Below are 21,063 nucleotides of genomic sequence, written 5' to 3' on the forward strand. Positions count from 1 at the left end.
ACATGAGCTTGGCCAATTCATAGATCACATTTTGGGGGATTTTTCTTCATTATGTCTCAATTGGCATGCCATTGATGGAATAGCAATGTTTTTGGAGTCCCTCATGCTCATCTTGATGCCATATGGACACTATGGATGCTATACATAGCCATGCCAATGCTATGTTTTACACATGGGCATAAGAGAGCATTTGGAAGCATGCATTTGTCAATATGATGTGAAAGGGATTGTTGGAATGAAATTGCAAATACCTTGATTGTGGTTAACAAATGCTTATGCAAATGCCATGGTGAGGGCATTGTGAATTGTTGGTTTGTGTTGGAGCTTTTGGATGATGGATTGAGGCATGAGTCCATGCTTTATTGGTGAGTTCTAAATTGTAAAAGGCCATGAGTCATGCTCAATACTTGTAAGCCAACAAACTTGTTCTATCATTTGATATTATCCACATCATTTTGTACCTACACTCACCATTGCTACCACTTCAAGTTTCTATAGAATCTAGCAATGTGTGAGGGTACCTTGGCATTGGTTGGAGAGGCCAAGGGGAGAATGGCTTGAACTCTTTGTGCCGTGATTGCCTTGGAAAAGCGGTACAAAGGGGGATTAGGTACACCGGTGTGAAGACATGGCCTCAACCTTCACCTTGGAGGAAAACTCGGTGAAGGGGTGAGAAGAGCTTGGCCGGGAGATCGGTAAGCTTCAACGCGCGTCCTCAACAATCCTCACCATCGACTTTGTGGATGCATTTGGGCAATGGGGCCCCTTTTTCCGTCATATTGTGTGGATATTGCAAATGCTTTGATGGACAAAGAGTGCATATGATCTTTCATGACATTGTGGGATACAAAGAGTATTGCATGGTGATTTGAGAAGTTGCATTTTCATTTGAGATTTGGTTCCAATTACAAAGGAGACTATGGCGGAATTTTTCCAACAAGGGAGCCAAACAAGCTTATTGATTGGAGATTTACCCCATGGATACACTTGAAGAGTTATTCACAACTACCAAGGGGAGAAACACCAATCATTTGTAGCCGGATTGAGCTTTGGGACCAAATTTTGGGAATTTCTGGGATTTTACAAAACCCTAATTCAGTCCTAGGGTTTTTGGGATTAGGTCCGAGTGATTACACGACTCTATTCTACTCATTGAGAGTTTTCAAATGAGCCATAGAACCCCTTAATCGGATATCACAATCTTGGTCAAAGTAGTCATGTTGACTTTCTGGTCAAAGTCAAACAGAATATACTTCCACTTTGACTGAATCAAAATGCTTTTAGGGGTAGGTTCTATCTTCCGTTAGCTTTCTATAGAGCCGTCAAAATCCTAATTCCGACATATATTTTGCATTTTAGAGCCAAATTACTACTTTCAGCTGTCCCGCACAAACCCTAAAACAGAGAGTACTTGCCCACACCTAATTCTTACTGTGTTCATTTGGGAGGATAGTAGACACCATTACCCACCCATAGAACCTTCTTTTGTCCAATTCCGACATCATTTGGGCATTCTACCAACATCTTGCATTTTCTTCACTATGCCGAAGGAAAGACCACGCAAGGGTGGGGATGTTGTGCAAGAAATGATCATTGGTGATGAGGACATGGAAGGTAATATGGATGCAAGGGATGCATTCATCAATGAAGACAATGGGGGCAATGTACATAATCAAATTTCTCAAGGGACACAAGCGGCGGTTAACCATGACACCCTCATGCAAATGCTTGTACAACGGTTGGAGACCTTAGACTCCAAGCTTGATTCTCATTTTGAAACATTATCCTCACGGATTGATGTAATTTCTGGACAGCTTTGGGAAGGTCTACTATTGGGCCTATTTTTCTACTCCAACAAGCTTCATGGCGTATCCTAATGAAAGATTATGATGTGGGCTACATATGGCTGAGTGTACATATCATTTTCAGCCCAATATATGGAGTCTAAATGAAGGATTTTCAAGGGTCTTCATCAACTAGAAGGGCTGTCATAACAGTCCCACTCATACACTTTGGGCTTGAAGCTTTGTGGACTTGTACACATCCAAATTTTCATTGTATATGTGCTTTGGATGTACTTGAGAACTCTTAACCACTTCCCATTGATTACATTAGAGTCTCATACTTTGAGATTGTACATGTTATTGATTTTGAGGACAAAATCTTTGGGAAGGGATGGTTTGTAATAAAGTAGGAACTTTATTCAATAGGGTTAATAATGGGACAAGTCCATGTATAAAAGAGGGGACTTGGACCATGGTTGTAACTTTTGATGATCATTTTTAGAAATGGAAACTTATATTTCTTGGAGCTCATGGCTTCTCTCTTGGCTTGTGGAAGGCTATTTCCATTCTCTTGGTGAGAGACTAAACACACTTAGGCATCATGTTTACATGGTGATTACTCATATTTTTCATGCATTACATCCCTTCATTCCAACTATAAGCTTGAGAAAGCACGTGAGAAATTCAATAATTCCCTTACAAGATTAAAACAGTCTCTCAAAACCTCATTTGGAGGAATGCTCTTCTTTCATAAAGCCAGCATCACATCAGCACTTGCACCTTTAAGGGCTCAACCTAATAAGTTATACAAGCACATAACGAACTCCATAAAATAGGACTGTGAGGATTCGCAAGTTTTCAAACAGTCCTCATTAAGAATTGTCGAGAGCCAAGTGTGCCAGTATATGCATTGGGTACTCTTGAAAAAGCTGACCCAAACAGAGGATGAAAGTGAATGGGAATATGAAATAGACACAAGATCTGAAGCTAAAACAATAACCGAAACACCCATGGTTCCTTTGGAAGATTCTATCATGGTATGGTTGGATTTCCCTGTTAAACGCAAACGCACATTGATTAGCTCTCAAGCTAGTCATAACATCGTGACAATAGACACTTGGGTGTCATTGGGACAACCTAAACTCATCCCTACAAGCAATAGTCTTGCAAGAGGAGCCAATGGACAAAACATTGAAGTTCCAGGTTACTTTAGATACACTACTCAAACAATCGATGACGATATGGAATTTACATTCCATATTACCCTAGATTCCCTTGAGTTTGATGTCGCCCTTGGTGGAACTTGGATAGGTGAATCGTACCTTTGAGCTATGGGATTTGTTAGGTTAACCAACACGCACGGCACATCTTGAAAGAATAAACTTTACATAAGACTTGAACATGCCATGTTTGCGGTACTTTGAACATACAATGTATATTGAAACTAACCCCCTCACTTGTAAGTTTTTTGTGGTTGAGTATGTGTTGGAAGGAGATTTAATCTTGGGACATAAATGGACTGTTGCTGCCCAAGCACCACTGTGCTTTGCGAGCGATAGAGTCATTATGATGGTCAACGACAAAAAGTTGACAATACCATACTACCAGGAAGAGGATCCAACTTTAATGGATATCTATGATGCTGAACGCAAAAGGATACAAGCATCTTCCACAAAAGCCCCTCTACACAATGAACTACCATCTGCGCCAACGACTGACTCTGATAAAGCATCTACTCCTTCAACCCCATCCTCACCTACTACGAAGTTCGATGCCAAGACCTCGCAATCAGCATCTATTCCTGAAGAAATTACCACAGCCAAACCATCTATCTCTAATAGGGAACTCAAAGGAAAGACCTCGGTGCCTATGCATCTTCATCGACAAACTTCGCCAAAGGAGACAACCACGTGCTCAAAGGCCTCGTCATTGACAGCCACTCCACAAGAGACTCTAACCTCATCATCATCAACAATGCCCATGAGTCTCAAACAGCCTCAGCACCAGCCAAAGTCAAGGAGGGCCCCAAACCTTCCACATCAACCCTAAAGAAAACTCCACCAAGACTCCCACAATCACGATATCTTAATAGTATCAAAATGTGGGTGGAGAAGCAGCTACTTGTAGCTCAAGGCTACTATGAAAGTGCCAATCAAATTTGGGTGCCTTGATAGCCAAAACATCTTCCTCAACGCAACACTCAGAGGCCAAGGAAAAAGAAAAGTACTCCACAACATCGTCCACAAAAGCCTATGCAAGTTCCTCAAGAACTCCACCAATGCAACAAGTGTGGGTACCAAAAACACTGCTGCAAGCACAAAGGTACTACCAAAGAAATACCAAAGCTTAAAGAAGAAAGCCTCAACACCAAGCACATCGGCCACCAAATTACAATGTTCGTCAAAGATGGGTGCCTGTGTATGTACCTCAACAACAAGGATACTATGATGGTAATTCCATCATATGGTTGCCAAATTCGAACATTGTGAAGAAAACCTCACCACCGACTTCAACCCCAATAACTTCACCTAAAGTTCGACAAGAATGGAGGCCCGAGCAAATCACTCAACCACTCTCGTGCATTCGGCAAGAATGGAGACCCAAGCAAATCACTTAACCACTCTCGTGCATTCGGCACCAACACAAGAGCTTGTCTGTTCAAGCAAACAATTAGCAGTCTTCCCTACTGCCTCGACATCATTTCAGCAACAAATTCAAGAACAAATACGGAGACTTAGGAGCACATCAAGAACAAAATAATAATGCTCTTGTCACCCCTCTGGAAGTGAGAAATGAGTGCACAAGAAGATGTTGCTTGCAAATCATGACCTAGATGACTCATTAAAAAAAAACCCTTGAGGTCAAAACCTGCAAATTCACGGAGTTCCATCTCATGGAATTACAATTCACAAAGTTCCATCTCATGGCTTAAGAACCTACACTTTCACGATTTACCATACTCATGCACTGGAGAACATTTGTACCAAAGCCTCACCATCAACAACTTCTAGGTACATCCTTGGATGGGGGGGCCATGGTGGGCGAAAGTCTGGTCAATGGTACAACCCATCGCATGGAATTTTTCTTCAAATTACAAACCTCTCCAAACGACGCCACAATCTTCACAACTTAATGATTCTCAATCCCTAGTGATGAAGATCTCTATATTAGCCTTGCAAATCGACGTAATTCTTTCAATCCTCACCAACAAGTGGCTACTTCAACACAAAGCAGTTCAATAAGAGTCTATATGACTCAATTCTTGTACTTCATGTAAATCTGCTTCATAAGAGCACTTAAATATGCATAAAAACATAAAAGCACATCGACAAAAGAAGATAGGATCAAGTTCTCTCAACAACATTTGACAAAATCCTGCCACACAAAGGGACATTATCAAAGGCCAAATTCTTCAAATGATGAATGTCGCTTCAATGAATCAAATGAGGAACTGAGAATCACCATCTCGTTCTAATGATTAAGTCTACGTTCCTCTGGATCATTCTCTCTCTTCTCTCCCATTATTAACATCTCTTAGTGTCCCCAATAATAAAAATCACATGTAACCTTGTCGATGATTGCCAAAAACAAATTGAGCAAACAAATTGAGCAAAAAAAAGGACTCACACAAATATAAAAATGCAATCATTCGCAAAAAACCCCACTTCCTACCCTGTTAGGAATTCCCAATACACCACTAACCTCTTCATTTATTTACTAGCTTTTCTTATTTCTTACGAAGGAACAAAGACCATTGAACATCACTCAACATCAAAGCCATCAACAAAGCTTGTTCATTCTCCCCACACAAAGGTCTTCAACGTGATCACGAGAACGCGATCGCCATCTCAAGAGCGGGGGAATGTTAATCCAATTCTGGGATTAACAAGACCTACCACCATTATATTACATCAAAGGGTAGATACACCAAAGGGTCATACATTCAAGATATGAAGCAATAGTGTCCAAAGTTACAACTTGGACGGGCGCCCGTAATGGTGTGACGGAGTATTTATGGCAATTCCCGCTTCAAGAGCGTTTGGTAGCAAGTTAGGATGAAGTCCTAAGTGATTTACTTCACGGATATATTATGAGAGTAGTCATTGTAATAGCATTAGGTCTCTTATGAGCCTAAAGTGTCCAGCCAGCCACCATAGGGTGAACACTTATGGCCATGCATATAAGTGAATTTCTCTCATAATACAACACACTCTCCCATTGTGCAATTGAGTCTTACTCTTGCTAATCTCTCTCCCAATGCATGCTAGTGAGTGTGTGTGAGTGAAGTGAGGTGAGAGGAGGGACGAGGACCCGTAGTGCAACGCGACGGTGTGATAACACTCGTGGGAGACATGGTGGAATTACTTCTCAAGGAGTTGTAGAGCTTGGAGATCTCAAGGGTTACGAGCTCGGCCATTGGAAAGATCCTCACGACAGTTGCGGTTCACCAGGTAATCTGTTTTTGGATGTGTTTGAAGGAAGGTTAGGGTGGGCCATAACAGAGAGAGAGAGAGAGAGAGAGAGAGAGAGAGAGAGAGAGAGAGGTACATACATGTATGTAACATAGAGAGAGAGACACACACAGACGCATCTAGGAACATTCATTGTATATACTGTAGTAACATGTAAGTCTATGACTTCTATATTTATATCTTTTTCTATACTCTCTATTAAGCATGGGGGAGAGGAGAGGCAAATAGAAGGACAAGGAAAGAGGGCGGCACTGTGTATAGTCATGTGTAAGCTAGGGAGTGAACACTTTGTTTTTTGTGCTACAGTAACAAAGAGAGAGAGAGAGAGAGAGAGAGAGAGAGAGAGAGGGGAGAGAGGTACATACATGTATGTAACATAGAGAGAGAGACACATGTAGGAACATTCATTGTATATATTGTAGTAACGTGTAAGTATATGACTTCTATATTTATATCTTTTTCTATACTCTCTATTAAGCATGGGGGAGAGGCATCCCTTGTACATTACATGGATAGTCGCATTGGTATCTTCATCACTTTCATAATACTGTTCTAAAGGAATTTGAGTGAGTTTTGGTACCATCCTCTTTAAATTAAATTGAGTCAACTCCTCCATCATGAGCGGATTCATATCTTTATCAGATTATGTCCTACTCATAGGCATCCTTCCATTCAGTCCCTCCATACCCCATGATTTCCTCAACAATAATGTACCTTTACTTCGGAAGAGAAAAGGGTAGTAAGACCTACTATATCTCATGGCATTCAGACTATTCCTTTTATTAGAATAAATTTAAAGACGAAAAGATTTTATTGGAGAAAAAGGCCCTCATCTTCTTCAAACATTCGAGCCATCCAATCAATTTCTCTTAATTTAATTCAAAGGCAAGTACATCCTCAACTCATTTGAAGAAAGGTTCTAGATAAGCTAAAGCAAAAAGCTAATGGTAACGTTGATTACTGTAAAGGGTTATGCTCAAGATAAGGGCATAAATTATGATGAGACCTTTGCACACACGTCTCATATGACTACGATCAGGTGTATTATTGCATTGGTTCCACAACATTGCTTAATGCTTCTTGAGGTCTCCTTCTTGAAGGATGTTTATCGTGAGTTTAGCTTTTATTATGGGATTGGTTATCGATGCTGATGCTTCCTTTTTGGATAGCCACACCTTCTTCTGCTTCATAATATCCTTGTGATTGAAGAAGATGTTTTCTAACCTATTGTTGTCTACTTGATCGAGTCATTAATTTGAGGGGTGTTGGTTCGTTTATTGATTTCTCCTCCTTGTAATTCCTCCTAATAATCACTTTGACAATCTTGTGGGCTAGGGAAAAGTAACCATCTTGCGAAGTGTGTGATAACATTATCTACTTCTTTGTTGGTTGGGCTCCATAGTGGCACTATGAAAGGTATGTCCTTTCTTGGTTAGCTCTTGGAGTTGGGTTAACCTTTAGCATTTCTTAAAATCTTCGCACAACATAGGGGTGCTTCACAGCAATATCCCTATTGGTATTTTTATATGTGATGAAAGAAATGATATAAGACTGGCCACATCGCATGTCTCTTAGTGGTTTTTTATTCCATGGGGATTTTCAATGGAATCCTCTACCTCTAGAAAAAAGCATCCTGGGGAAGGAACTTCATCTTCATTTGCAATCATTCCTACCATGAGATCGTCCCTTAAGTCATAGTCAACAATTAATCTCTTCCTCCCCTTCTTGATCAAGGATTGGCTCAAGAACATTCAATCCCCTTTTCTTCACATTTTTACTGTGTGGATAGAGTGCATCTATTGCCTTGTTGGCTCAAGAACATTCAATCCCCTTCCCTTCACATTTTCATTGTCCTTATATAGTGTATCACGTTACCTTGTTAGCCCTTAGTCTTTGCCGACTACTTTAGTAGTTACATATTGTCATTGTCATGTTGATCATGTTTGTTAGGATCTCTCATCCTTTCTTACGATAACAAATCATCTTCACTAGATCATGTTTACCTTATTTCTATAGTTCCTTTGTTTGACCCATCCTAAATTTGGAACACAAATTCACTCTTACCCACTTTCTTGACATGCATCCCTCAACCTGGTTTAGAGGCTGAAATCAATAACTAAACATCTACCTTATCTTAGATGTGTTGTCAAGCTTGAGCACGAGTTAAAAATTTTATAAGCCCATTATTCATCGAGGCTCATTATCCATCCAGGTCATATATCAAGGTGTACACTAATCAGCTTGTGGTAGGATTGATATAAGTTGATGCCTCTCCACTTGATTTGTATATCAAGTTGTACCTCATCTTTGTTATGCTGTCAGGCTTGAGCACGAGTTATACATTTAATAAGGCCATTATACTTCTAGGCTCATAATCCATCCCGGTTATCCTTCTAGACTCATAATCCATCCCAGTTGTAGGTCAAGTTGTCAACTAATCATGCAAAGGCATACGCGATCAAAGATGTACTCACTGCATGTGGTTGTGGCACAAATGACCGCATCTTTGTCTTAGCCAGCTTATCGATCTTGCTCATAGAACTACATCAAAGGCCTTAACAAAATCCACATAGAAACAATTTAGTCTCTATCCTCTTATATTTTGCCTCCAATAGTGACTCAAAGCGTGAAAATGTGGCCTAATGTAGAGTGCTCTCACCAAAAGCCTACATCACTCATGACTCAAACTTCATGTCTTTGCCACTTAGTCAAGTGTCCCTCCACAGATGACGCAAAAATCTTGGCCATAAGATGGCTAACCATGATAGTTTGCTAGTTAAAGGGTTCGGTGCCCTACCTTGTGAATGGGCATGATGGTGCCCTCACCAATTTTTTGGGAGACCCAAGAGTGATAATATTGTAAATGCAATGACCTTATAAGCATAAGTAAATAGTTTAAATTGCAGCCCTCGTGAGCTTCCATCCATAGAAACTCTACATATGAGCTGGTTGAATACATTAGAGTTGGTTGAGTACACTAATGAGTGCTTCCAATAAAGGCTTGCCATTTGGCCAAGCCAATTAGACAAGAGGTTTATACTCTTCTAGGTGAAAGCCAAAAATCTTTAGAGCTACTTCTGGACATTTCAAGCCACTCTTGATTGTTTTTCACAAAAAAAAACTGTCATTTCCTGCTTCTAATAAAGCGTTTTTAGCCCATCTCCATGAGATTAGCACATGGATAACAATAAGAGGTTGCATCATTCTTCATTGTACCATCCATTTATTTCTTGGTTTTTTTGTGTGTGTGTGTGTGTGGGGGGGGTGGGGGGGGGGTGGGGCGGGCGCGCAAGGGGAGAGTTATTTGGTTGGGGTAAAGTGCCTTCTTGGGTTCTATTGGTGGATTTGACACTATATGGGAACCTTTGTAGGGCTGCCATATGGATGGCAAAATTCAGAAGGGAGCAAGCAAGGAAAGGGTAGTGATCGAGACAAACAAGAGCCTCAGGTTGTGATGGTGTTGGCAGTGTCAGGCCTTCACCCACACTATTAGGAATCTTACACCTGAATGCAAAATGACTATGGTCAGCTTCTAGCTCAAGTGGGCAAACATAGAAGTCGGGCATCTCAAGAATCAAGGTTGCGGCCAAATGATGTAGTTGGAAACAACGCTCCCATTTATGGCAGCGGAGCTTAATGATGTGGCTTAAATTTCAATCAATAGAATATTTGCAAAAACTATGTGATTGTACCTATCTTGAGTGTGATTGTAGTTTCCTCTAGTGTCCAGCTAATAGGGCATCATTATTGGTAGAAACAATGCATCCTCTTGAAAGTCTAGCATATCTCTCACTTCTTTGGTAATCATGCATTAATGTCCCCTACTAGTGGTACTCTGATTTCTGAAGAAATGGCATACAATCAGTACACTACTGTTACTAAATCGAAACATTTCAAGAAAGGATATGTAAATTGTAAGCTGCAATCAGAATTGGAAAACAAATTCACAGCATATCTCAGAGTAACCTCTAAACCCCACACAAGACATAAGGGTAATAACTTGCAGAACCTTTCAAGTCGCTCAAAAATGACAATGAAAATTTAGTTGAAAATCAAACCAGTTCTGCATACAAAGCAAGTATTGGTATTAGAATTTCCTTATTTACCTATTCAGCAAGGAACCATGCTTGCTTTTATACAATTAGCATAATGTGCTCATTGAGTATTAAGAAAAGGTGATCAATTATACTTGGTTAAAATCTAGGAATCAACAAGGCTTCTTACTCCAGTAGACGCTTCCATTTGCACCACCCAATGACCAAAGTGTACACAAAGACACATCCAACAGCAGACCCACCTATGGTCCACAAGAATTGGCCGAGCGTGCCAGTCAAAAACATGTCAATCTGGATATTCATACCAAAGATTCCCGTGACCACAATAAATCCACTAAGAACAAGTGTTGCTGTTGTAAGCATAACTCCCATTTGAAGAAGATGATTTTGTTTGTCATCTAGCATGATGTTGATGTAATCCTCAGTGTCGTCCACATACTCCCGAAGCTGCAAGTCTACATTTCAAATCTCTCTCTCTCTCTCTCTCTCTCTCTCTCATTTTCCATTCCATGATGAGATATGCCATGGACATTATTGCATCACTTTGGTCTCATAGGCCCATTGGATCTTTAGTAGATGCTTAATATATCTTTCTTTCTTTCTCTCTCTCTCTCTCTCTCTCTCATGTAGCATAGATTGCCATCATGTATCATCACACGGGTAATTTATAGCTTATGTAGCTAGTTTCTACAGTCTTTCTTTCCCATGGTTTAGTATTCATCATGGATAGATTGTACTACCTTTGTGGTCTCATAGATCCTTTGGGTCTTTTGAAGACGACAATATATTTTTCTTTCTTTCGATGTATCTTCGTAAAACCAAGATCACGCTCTTCAACACTTTCCATTAGGTTACAGCCATACAGTCTTCATACAACAGTGATGCCGTTGATCTTGTAATGTCGTATATTTACCTCAAGGATACCTTCACCGGCCTTATTTTTCTATGCAACAGGCAGCCCAGGCTCAGTTGGCAAGTGGCTATGCTGCCTTGGCCCGTCTATAGAGAAGTCCTGCTTCCAAGCTCACTTCCAAGAATGTTCGTCCTACCGTGATGTGCAGTGCCTCTTTTAGGGGGCCAGACGGGGGATTGGAGAAGTGGAAGAGGATAGAGAGACTAAACATGATGATGCTACCCTGCCTGATTAGGACTCGGGAGTAAGCCCTCGGTACTGCATGAGATTGTATTTGCTGAGTTTGAGGCTGCTACCATGGTCCTCCATACCCACTTCCAAACTATCACTTACATATACCATGTCTATGAGATTGTATTTGCTGAGTTTGAGGCTGCTACCATGGTCCTCCATACCCACTTCCAAACTATCACTTACATATACCATGTCTATACACTGGAAAGAGATCACCTCCCAAGGTACGCAATTAAGTCTTCACGACAGCTAGCACAAGAGGGGCAGAGCATTCCCGCATCACTAGATGGTTTGAATCACATGGCCTTGATTCCCCCTCTTTGAGTACAGCCTAGAATCATGATGCCCCACTTTTGGATCTCTCACCACAGGAAATCAATCGCATGGCCTTGATCCCCCCCCCCCCCCCCCCCCCCCCCCCCTTGAGTACAGCCTAGAATGATAGAATCGTGATGCCCCACTTTTGGATCTCTCACCACAGGAAATCAATCGCATTATTCACTAGGCTCGCCTTCACATTGACAAGACATGGCCGTCCTGTGTACCCAGCCTCCCTCCCTCCCTATTCACTTGACTCGGCTTCACATTGACAAGACAAGGCCTCCCTCTTTCCCTCCCTCCGTCCTGTGTACCCAGCCTCCCTCCCTCCCTATTCACTTGACTCGGCTTCACATTGACAAGACAAGGCCTCCCTCTTTCCCTCTCTCCCTCCCTCCCTCTTTCCCTCCCTCCCTCCCTCCCTCCCCCACTTTTGGATCTCTCACCACAGGAAATCAATCGCATGGCCTTGATCCCCCACTTCCCCCACCCCCCCCCCCCCCCCCTCTTTGAGTACAGCCTAGAATCGTGATGCCCCACTTTTGGATCTCTCACCACAAGAAATCAATCGCATTATTCACTAGACTCGCCTTCACATTGACAAGACAAGGCCTCCCTCCCTCCCTCAGGCCCCCAAGGCAGCAAGGCAGCCCACTTGGGCCCCATCTCTCTCTCTCAAGCTCTCTAGGGCCTACTACCTACGCTCTCCCTCTCTCCCGCCCCTCTCAAGCTCTCTATATCTACTACCTAGGCTCCCTCTCTCTCTCTCTCTCTCTCTCTCTCTCTCTCTCTCGTCTCAAGCTCTCTCTCTTTGGCAATGAGGTCCGGACTCTGGAGGAAAGGAAAAGCATGAGGTTTTTGCCTTATATACCACCACGGGCGAGAAACCTTCCGGTAATTCCGGGCCATGGAAATGCACGAGGGCAATGTCCTTAGTGAGGGGAGTGCCTATAGCCAAGGCATTCCTTCCCTTAGTGATTCCTCTAAGGAGCAGGACTAGAGTCTAGTATATACATTTTTGTACTTAGCGTTGTGAAAAGTCGCTATACACTTTTTTGTGTTTACTATTGCAAGCCGCGGGCTGTTATTTATGGCATGCCGCATGCATATGTTCACCATTCATGTCTCTTTGTACTAATGTTTTAACTTGTATCTAGTTTATACAACTTCTCTAGACTTGTGTTTTTTAAAGTGGACCGTACCTCAATCGAACTTAGCATGAGCTAGCATCTCCTACATAACCATCAAGCAATCTCTAGCTGCATCTAGTTTCAAACCCTTAAGTCCAAGGTCACAAGAGATCTATATTCATACCCATACATAAGCATAAATGATTGCATCCAATAGTCACATGCTTAGCCTGTTGTACACAAACTCAACCATACAGATTTACCTCTCCCAATCAAAAGGTCTCTCGGAAACATACGCACAAAGCATATCCTCGAAAGCCTCATTCACCCTCTTTTTTCCATCAGACTGAGGATGATAGGAGGAACTCATACTTAGTGTCGTCTCAAATCTCTAGAAAACTAACTAGCAAAAATGTCTTGTAAACTTCTACTCACAATCAACATTCATGTGTCTTTATGGTCGAGCTACTCGGTAAAAATCGATCCGTCTTGGTAAATCATCAAAAACTACCCAAATAGCATCATGTCTTCTATTGGATCAAGATAATCACATAATAAAGTCCATGGAAATACTTTCCCATTACCATTTGAAATTTCAAAAGGATGTAATCCTCCATCCCTATGGCGTTTGGCCTATTCACTGGACATTAATTAGGAACTATTTTTCAACTCACAACATCCGGTACACCAACCTTTTCATTTCGGAATAGTAATCTTCTTGCGGCAGAATCCTTCCAAGATCTCCCAAACATAGAACAAGCACAAGATTAATCCAGGTTAAGGTTCTGCAGGCTAGCTCACCACCCAACCATAGATTTCATTCAACACGAGCTTTTTCGAGCATATGGACTAGAGCTCCATCCAAATAGACTCGCACTAGTCATCCCTTGTGTCCCATACCACCAAGACCTTCCCTAAGGGACCATCAATGGACTGTCTACCTGGAAAATCAGAAGTGGATTGCCAATCTAACCCACAAATTATCCAAGCTAATCCTCAGGTTAGCCATACATACTTCCCCTCTTCAAGCATTTAGATCCTCATAAATGATTGTGGGAAATTCCTACTAGCAACCCGTCTCCCATGTTGGGCCAATCTTTGCATTTCCAGATCCAACAATCATATGCAAGCTTAAATCAAATATACAATTAATGCAGTAGCTTACACTTCTAATGGCAAATGTAGTCCATGAGGAGTGGACTTTTTTAGTCACATGCAATAGTGACACACCAAGTGCTACAGAAAAAGATGTCTTTGATTGTATCCCACAATAAGGATGTAATTTGGAATTTTGATAGTGATGCTTCGAGTCATATCACTTCTTGCAAAGATGTATTTCAGCACTTGGTTTATGCTTCTGATGGCCACACTATATGATGTGCAGATCATTCTACTTATCCGGTGAAAGGGATAGGCAAAGTCATATTTGTTGCAGCCAATGGTGCAAGTGTATGCATGACAAATGTAATGTGTGTTCTAGGGATAAAGAAAAATCTGCTCTCTGTCTCAGCCATAACCAATCAAGGTTTGGTGGTTGAATTTTTAGATAAGAAGTGTTTAGTCAAAGACCCTTCAAGGGTTTATGCTATAGTCACTTATGGAGCACGATGCAATGGCTTGTATAAGTTGGATAGCAGTAACAAGTGTCCATATGATGCACATACAGTAGTTGTTGACATTCCTACTATGCATGATGCAAAGCTATGACATGCTCGTTTGGGCATGTAAACTTAGGGAGTTTGATACATTTGTAAAAGCATCATATAGTTGACAATATGCTGCCTCTTGGGTCTCCAACAAGACATGTATGTGAGAAGTGTATTTTGGCAAAGATGCATCTCTGATGCCGAGCACACCATGGGGATGATCCACAAGTATCTCCCACTGGGCTAGTACCAGATCTAATATCCAAATCCAAATCCAATGAATCCAAGTCCAAGTCCACATCCAAATCCAAATCCAGGTTATATGTCCAAGCTCTATGTTCCATGTCCAAGCTCTATGCCCAAGTTTTCCATGTCCAAGCTCTATGTTCATGTCCAAACTTCATGCCCAAGCTATATGTCCAAGTTCCACATTCAAGTTCATATCCAAGTCCAAGTCTAAGTCCCAAAAATCACTCGCTCGTCCCATGAGTAATCTCCACAACTCCTACAACCTTGTCGATGAAGGAAACCATGGAAAAGCTCTTTCTCGCAAGAAAACTGATATAAAACCTGTTTTATGCAATTTTTCTTTGAATCTGGCCTCCACAGAAGTGTCTGCAAAATTTGTATCTTTTAATGCATTTTTCTACTCAGATGAAAAGTACTTGCAGGCGAGTGTAGTACGGATGGCATAGGCTTGTATTGCAAGCGTCAAGCGGGGAGCACACGTGGAGAAGAGTGGCATAGGCCGTTTCAGTACCAACAGCCAGGCAAGCAGAGGCGCAGGTGAAGATGTCGTGGCAGGGACCCGCCGGAGCTGCAGAGTCGACGGGGAGGCGAAGCCGCCGGAGCACACAGAGTCGACGGACGTGGAGGCGGCGGTGCACAGAGCCGACGGGCTAGGCGGAGGCGGCGCTGCTGGGCGGCGGTGGTTGTCTGCGCAGTCGCGCCGCCGGAGGAGCTGGGCGGTGGTGGCTGCCTGCGCACTCGCGCCGCCGATAGCTGGGCGGCAACGGCGGCTGGGTGGCAAAAACCAGGAAACCGCCGGAACGTCAGTTTTCGACGGAAATTCGCCGACGGAATTCCACAGTCAGCTGCAGGGCCTGGACTGAAGCTCTAATACCAATTGTTGGTGTTGGACTCACACACTCACACACACAAAATGAGAGGGAGAGGGAGAGAGCCAAAAGTGTGATAGCCACAACATGCAAGTCAACCCCTGCATGTGTGCCACATCCATATAATATAGAAGTACAAAATATTATATGTAGAGTGTCCTTTCGCACTTGATATCCAAGGGAAAAAACCACATGGGAAAAAAGTGCCCTTGGTTAAGCCCTGTTCACACATAGCACTACCATAAGTGAGCATATGCCTCCAGCCAGTCCAATATATATACAATGAAGAGATCTAGAGGCACAATCCCTCCCTCTTGAATCTGTCTTGATCGCAAGATGTCCAAATCTGTACGTCAAATACATCTGGACCAACCACTTCCTCATAAGCTTGAAGTGTATCTGGATAGTCCTTGAAGTACTTCCCTGGCATCCATTTCGCATCCAATAGTAAATAATTCTCAAAGTCCAAGAGAAACTTTGACCACTGTCTTTCCTCTTTTTCTCACAGAATGAAACAAGATCCTCTGGAGACAACCTGTACATGGTTTCAATAAACTGTCATGGAAGGCATTATATATTCTCCAATGATCGAAACGGTCAACCGATAGCATACACTATTGATCTTCTTGGTAACTTGAAAAGGTCCGGACATATACCATCATTCCTTGACTTTGGCAATCCAAGGATAAAATCCATAGCAATACTCTCCCATAGAACATTCAATGGGTGCAATAATCCTACTGGTGTTTGTCGATCAAATTTGACCTTCTGACAAACCAAACATTCTCAAATCATAAAGATCAATGTCTTTCTCATACTAGGCCAATAAAAGATAGCTCTCCAGAGCTTGAAGTATAGTCAAGGTGTCTCCATGTCCCATGTAGGAAGGAGCGTGGCACTCTTCCATTTCCTTGGCGTCAATTCCTTGTGTCACAAGTAACCTGGGTTTGCATCATAAGAAAACCCTTTTTGATGACATAAAAAGTCACCAAATCTTCATTCTACAATCTATTCCAAAACATATTTGAAATCCTCTTTGGTAGCATAAGAATCCTTCATTAAAGTGAAATCCATATGGTAACCCATAGAAACTGCATGGCTCAAGGGTCTCCGAGATAATGCATCTGCTATGTTGTTGTCTTTGACATTCATAGGCCACAGCATGGCCTTCTTGGTTCAAGACTGCTAAAATACAATCTCATTATATTCAACCACAAAAAGATCTAGAATAACCAACATTGATCCTTTGCTAGCATAAAGTCTCAATGCTTCAAAAGAGTTCTGTTTCAACTTTGGTCCACAAAGATTCCACGGCTTTATATGTCGAAACATGCAATGGACTAAGCACCACTATAAACCACTCGTCGAACTTCCTGGCATGATGTCAATCTCGTGATCATCTGATCTCTCTGGCTTCTTGCTTTGGCTTGACAAGATAATTTGCAACCATATGTCCCTTGTTTCCACGTTAAAAACACTTCCCTTCTTTGGCATATTCTTCATGTTGCTCGAGGGACTGTAAGCCTAACGGAGCGTACAGTAGCAGATGCAACCACGTATATGAGACATAAAGATAGAGAGAGAGAAGGGGGAGAGAGATAGGAATAGGGGACTCACACAGTAAGATAGAGAGGAGAAGGAGGAGAGAAAGATAGGAATAGGGAATTCACACAGTACACCACGTTGAGCGGGGAACAGGCCTCGCCCCCTCTTCAGGAATTTATTTTAGGAACAATCCACGAGCTTTTCCAAGCTAGGACCAATACACCAAAGGAATACAATATCAAACAAAGGTGTTGACGACGAGATCGGGCCGATGTCGCTGTCGAGGCACAAGATAGTTGATGTCGAGTGTGATGTGAATGGAGGTGATGATGAGAATGAGAGGTAAATAGATGTGATGAGATAAGATGTGAATCAGATAGATGATGACCCACAAAAGGCTTACACCGGGCTAGTACCAAAATCCAAAGAATCCAACTGATATTCTCAAGTATCCACAAAAAGCTCTTTCTTCTTAATCCAATCTTGTCACTAATAAAGGAGGAGGTGGCGGTTCTTCAAATGGAAGCAACCCCCCTCCCAAAGAAGGCGGCTGAAAGGAGGTGCTGAGTCAGACAATAGCCAATAGGTGGTGATGGAGGAGCTAAAGGGCAACCAACAAGCAACAGAAAATCCAGCATACAGGAGGCAAAGACCCCGGCTTAGGAGTGGCGGAGACGCCAGCGGCGACAGGCGACGAAAACCGGCTCAAGGGCGGCGGCGACGCCGGCGGAGGTGGCTCTGGGCGGCGGCGACGCCGGTGGCGGGTGGCGGGTGCGGCTCTGGGCGGCGGCGACGCCAGCGGAGGTGGAGGCGGCTCTGGGCGGTGGCGACGCCGGCGGCAGGCAGCGGTAGGTGCTACAAAGGGGGCTGCTAGTAGAGGGGAGGTAGAAAGGTGATGTAGCAAATAAGCCTCTTGCTTTTCCCAAGGGAGTACTTCCACGTTCTTCTTCTATGAGCCTCCAAGTGTTTTTCTACGATCCACCAAGAGGGTGCTTGGTTCTTTAAATACTTGAGGGAATGCTTGCTTTTACCATGCTTTGCTTTTGTTTTTATCACTTGGCTTTTGTTTTATTCACTTGCTTTTGCTTTTGTTTTAATAATAATTAAAGTTCTTGATTTTAACTTCAGGGCCTTGCTTTTTGGCCCTCGAGCTGCTTTTTGAAAAAGTGGCTTATAGCTTTTTGACTCAGTTCGACGAGCTCTTTCCAATGGTGCCCTCAGCTTTTTGGTCAACAAAGTTTGACTTTTGCTTTTTCCTTCTTTTTGACCCAGACGAGTGCTTTTTCTAATTCCAACTTTAAGAACCCTGTTTCCATGTGTCCATCATCATGTCCATGTGTCCAGACATGAGTTCTATTATGTAAAAAAAGCATGGAGGACCAAATAGTTACATTCCCTCCCTCTTATATCACAGTTGTCCTCAATAGATATGGTACTAGCCCCATCTGGTGCTATTGTGCATCTAGTCTTTCCTGATATGTGGTGCCTTCTGCTCCTCTCGCAACACCTTTGTGCCTTTCTTTGACCGATGTCCTTGTTCTTGATGGTACATATTCTTCATAACCTATAACAGGGATTAGAAAATAAATGCACTCACCTTCTGCAAAAACTAGACACAAGGTGGTCAACAAACAAGTATGTATCATTCGCATCTACTGGGTATTCCAGGTACTGGCCAGGTAATCTGAAGCCCAGTGGACTGTCGCATGCCATAAATCCAAGCATTGTCCACGCATCCAAAACAACACACAAAGTCAAAGAAATTCAAACATACATCAATATGCAATGCACAAATATTGATCCTCCTGTTCATGGATTGTCTTGTCTGGTTTCATCGAAACCGTGCTGAGCCATCTAGTCACTAGGACCGCTCAGACTTCCCCTCAAGGCCATCTGGTCTCTAGGACCGCCCGAGAGTCATAAATAGTCATTTGGGCCATCTGATCGCATTGACCGCCCGAATATGATATCCAATATAGTCATCTGGGTCATCTGGTCACAATGATCGCCCGATTGCAAAATCCAATACAGTCATCTAGGCCATCAGGTCGCAATGACCACCCGGCTACAAAATCCAATTCAGTCATCTGGGCCATCTGGTCACAATGACCGCCCAACTGCGAAGTGCAATATATATGGCATCATTGCCGTCCAGTGCATCTTCTGGCATCGTTGCCTCCCATATACAAATGTTGCTCCTTGGGCCTTCTAGCATTGTTGCCACCCAAACTAGATCATGTCCAATCAAAATCATTACATAAGCAAGATAATGATCAATTCCATTTCGGTATAAACATATATACAATGAAGAGGGCTAGGGCTACAGTCCCTCCCTCTTAAATCTGTCTTGATCTCAAGACGTATCAAGCCTGTACTTCAAATACATCTAGACCAACTGCTTCCTCATAAGCTCGAAGAATATCGGGTTAGTCCTTGAAGTACTCTTCGGGCTTCCATTTCGCATCCATAGGTGAATCGTTCTTAAACTTCAAGAAGAATTTCCTAACCACTGTGTCCTTCCTCTTTTTCTCACGAAATGGAATACAATCTGTTCCGGCTGTAAGATTTCTTGTTCTTCCACTTCTCCAACACAAGCTTCTCTGGGGGAGCCCTGTATATGGCTTCAATAAACTGACATGGAAGGCATTATGTATCCTCCAACGATCTGGAAGGTCCAAACGATAACATACATCGTTAATCTTCTTGGTAATCTGAAAAGATCCATAATACCTGGGAGCAAGCTTGGGTTCCTTGAGCTCCTTAGCTTTTGACTTTCTAAGTCTTGCTTTTTCAAATCGCAATAACACCCATCCTCTTTTTTAAAAGTGACCTTCCTTCTATGCTTATCTGCAGCTTTCTTTTGCTTGGCTTAAGATGTCTCAATAGCCTTCCAAACCTGTGCAAAGGCCGTATCCAAATCTCGAACGAACTCGTACACATGGAAGATCTCTTCCTTCGTCTTCAGAATAGGCAACAATAATGGTTTGCCATAGATAATCTCAAAAGGATCTTCGCCTGTCGAAGAGTGAACAGTGTTGTTACAGGCAAACTCAACCAATGGCAAGGTTTGATCCTTCACTTCGAGAGCATAACACTTTAGCATATCCAATATAGTGAGATTGGAAATCTCACTTTGCCCATCTGTTTGAGGATGATAAGCCGAAGAAAAATTCAGCTTTGTCTCCATGTTGTCAAAAAGTGCTCTCCAAAAGAAACTGGTAGTCCAAGGATCTCTATCTCCTATAATGGATTTGGGTAATCCATGATGCTTGAAGATCTGCCGAATAAACAATCTTCCCATATGATCTGCACGAATGGTCTTCTTCACTGGAATGAAGTGAGCTTGCTTACTAAACCTGTCAATAATAGTCCATATTCCATCATTCCAAATCCTGACTTTGGTAATCCAAAGATGAAGTCCATACCAATACTTTCCCATGGAATGTTGGGAATTGGCAAAGGTTGTAATAATCCTGTGGGTTTTTGTCGATTAAACTTGACCTTCTGACAAACCAAACATTCTCAAACATATTGTTCAATATCCCTTCTCATACTAGGCCAAAAGAAATAACTTTCCAAAGCCTAATTTGTTGTCATGATACCTCTATGTCCATATAAGGTGGGGCATAACATTCTTCCATTACTTTGGGTCTCAAATCCTTGGTTACACATAAACACGTTTGCATCATAAGAAACCCTTCCTTGATGACATAAGAAGTCACCAAATCTCCATTCTGTAACCTGTCCCAAATGTCTTTGAAATCTTCATCTGTAGCATAAAGATCTTTCATCATAGTGAAGTCCAAATGATATCCCATGGAAACTGCATGGGTCATGGGTCTTCGAGA

The 21,063-nt window shown here is 42.3% G+C and overlaps 1 protein-coding gene across 1 annotated transcript in view; it reads right to left on the reverse strand.

Moving 5' to 3' along the window:
• Window positions 1-10,273: 10,273 nt before the first annotated feature.
• The window catches only part of MGT4 (magnesium transporter 4), a 94,567-nt gene continuing 83,777 nt past the window's right edge, over window positions 10,274-21,063 (reverse strand). The window contains exon 6 of the mRNA XM_086797726.1: window positions 10,274-10,758. Within this exon, the coding sequence (XP_086653852.1) occupies window positions 10,477-10,758 (282 nt within the window). The 3' untranslated portion in view covers window positions 10,274-10,476. The remainder of the gene's footprint in view (window positions 10,759-21,063) is intronic.

Source organism: Cibotium barometz, chromosome 66, assembly GCF_041138505.1.
Source record: "Cibotium barometz isolate CiBa-2024 chromosome 66, ASM4113850v1, whole genome shotgun sequence".
NCBI lineage: Eukaryota > Viridiplantae > Streptophyta > Polypodiopsida > Cyatheales > Cibotiaceae > Cibotium > Cibotium barometz.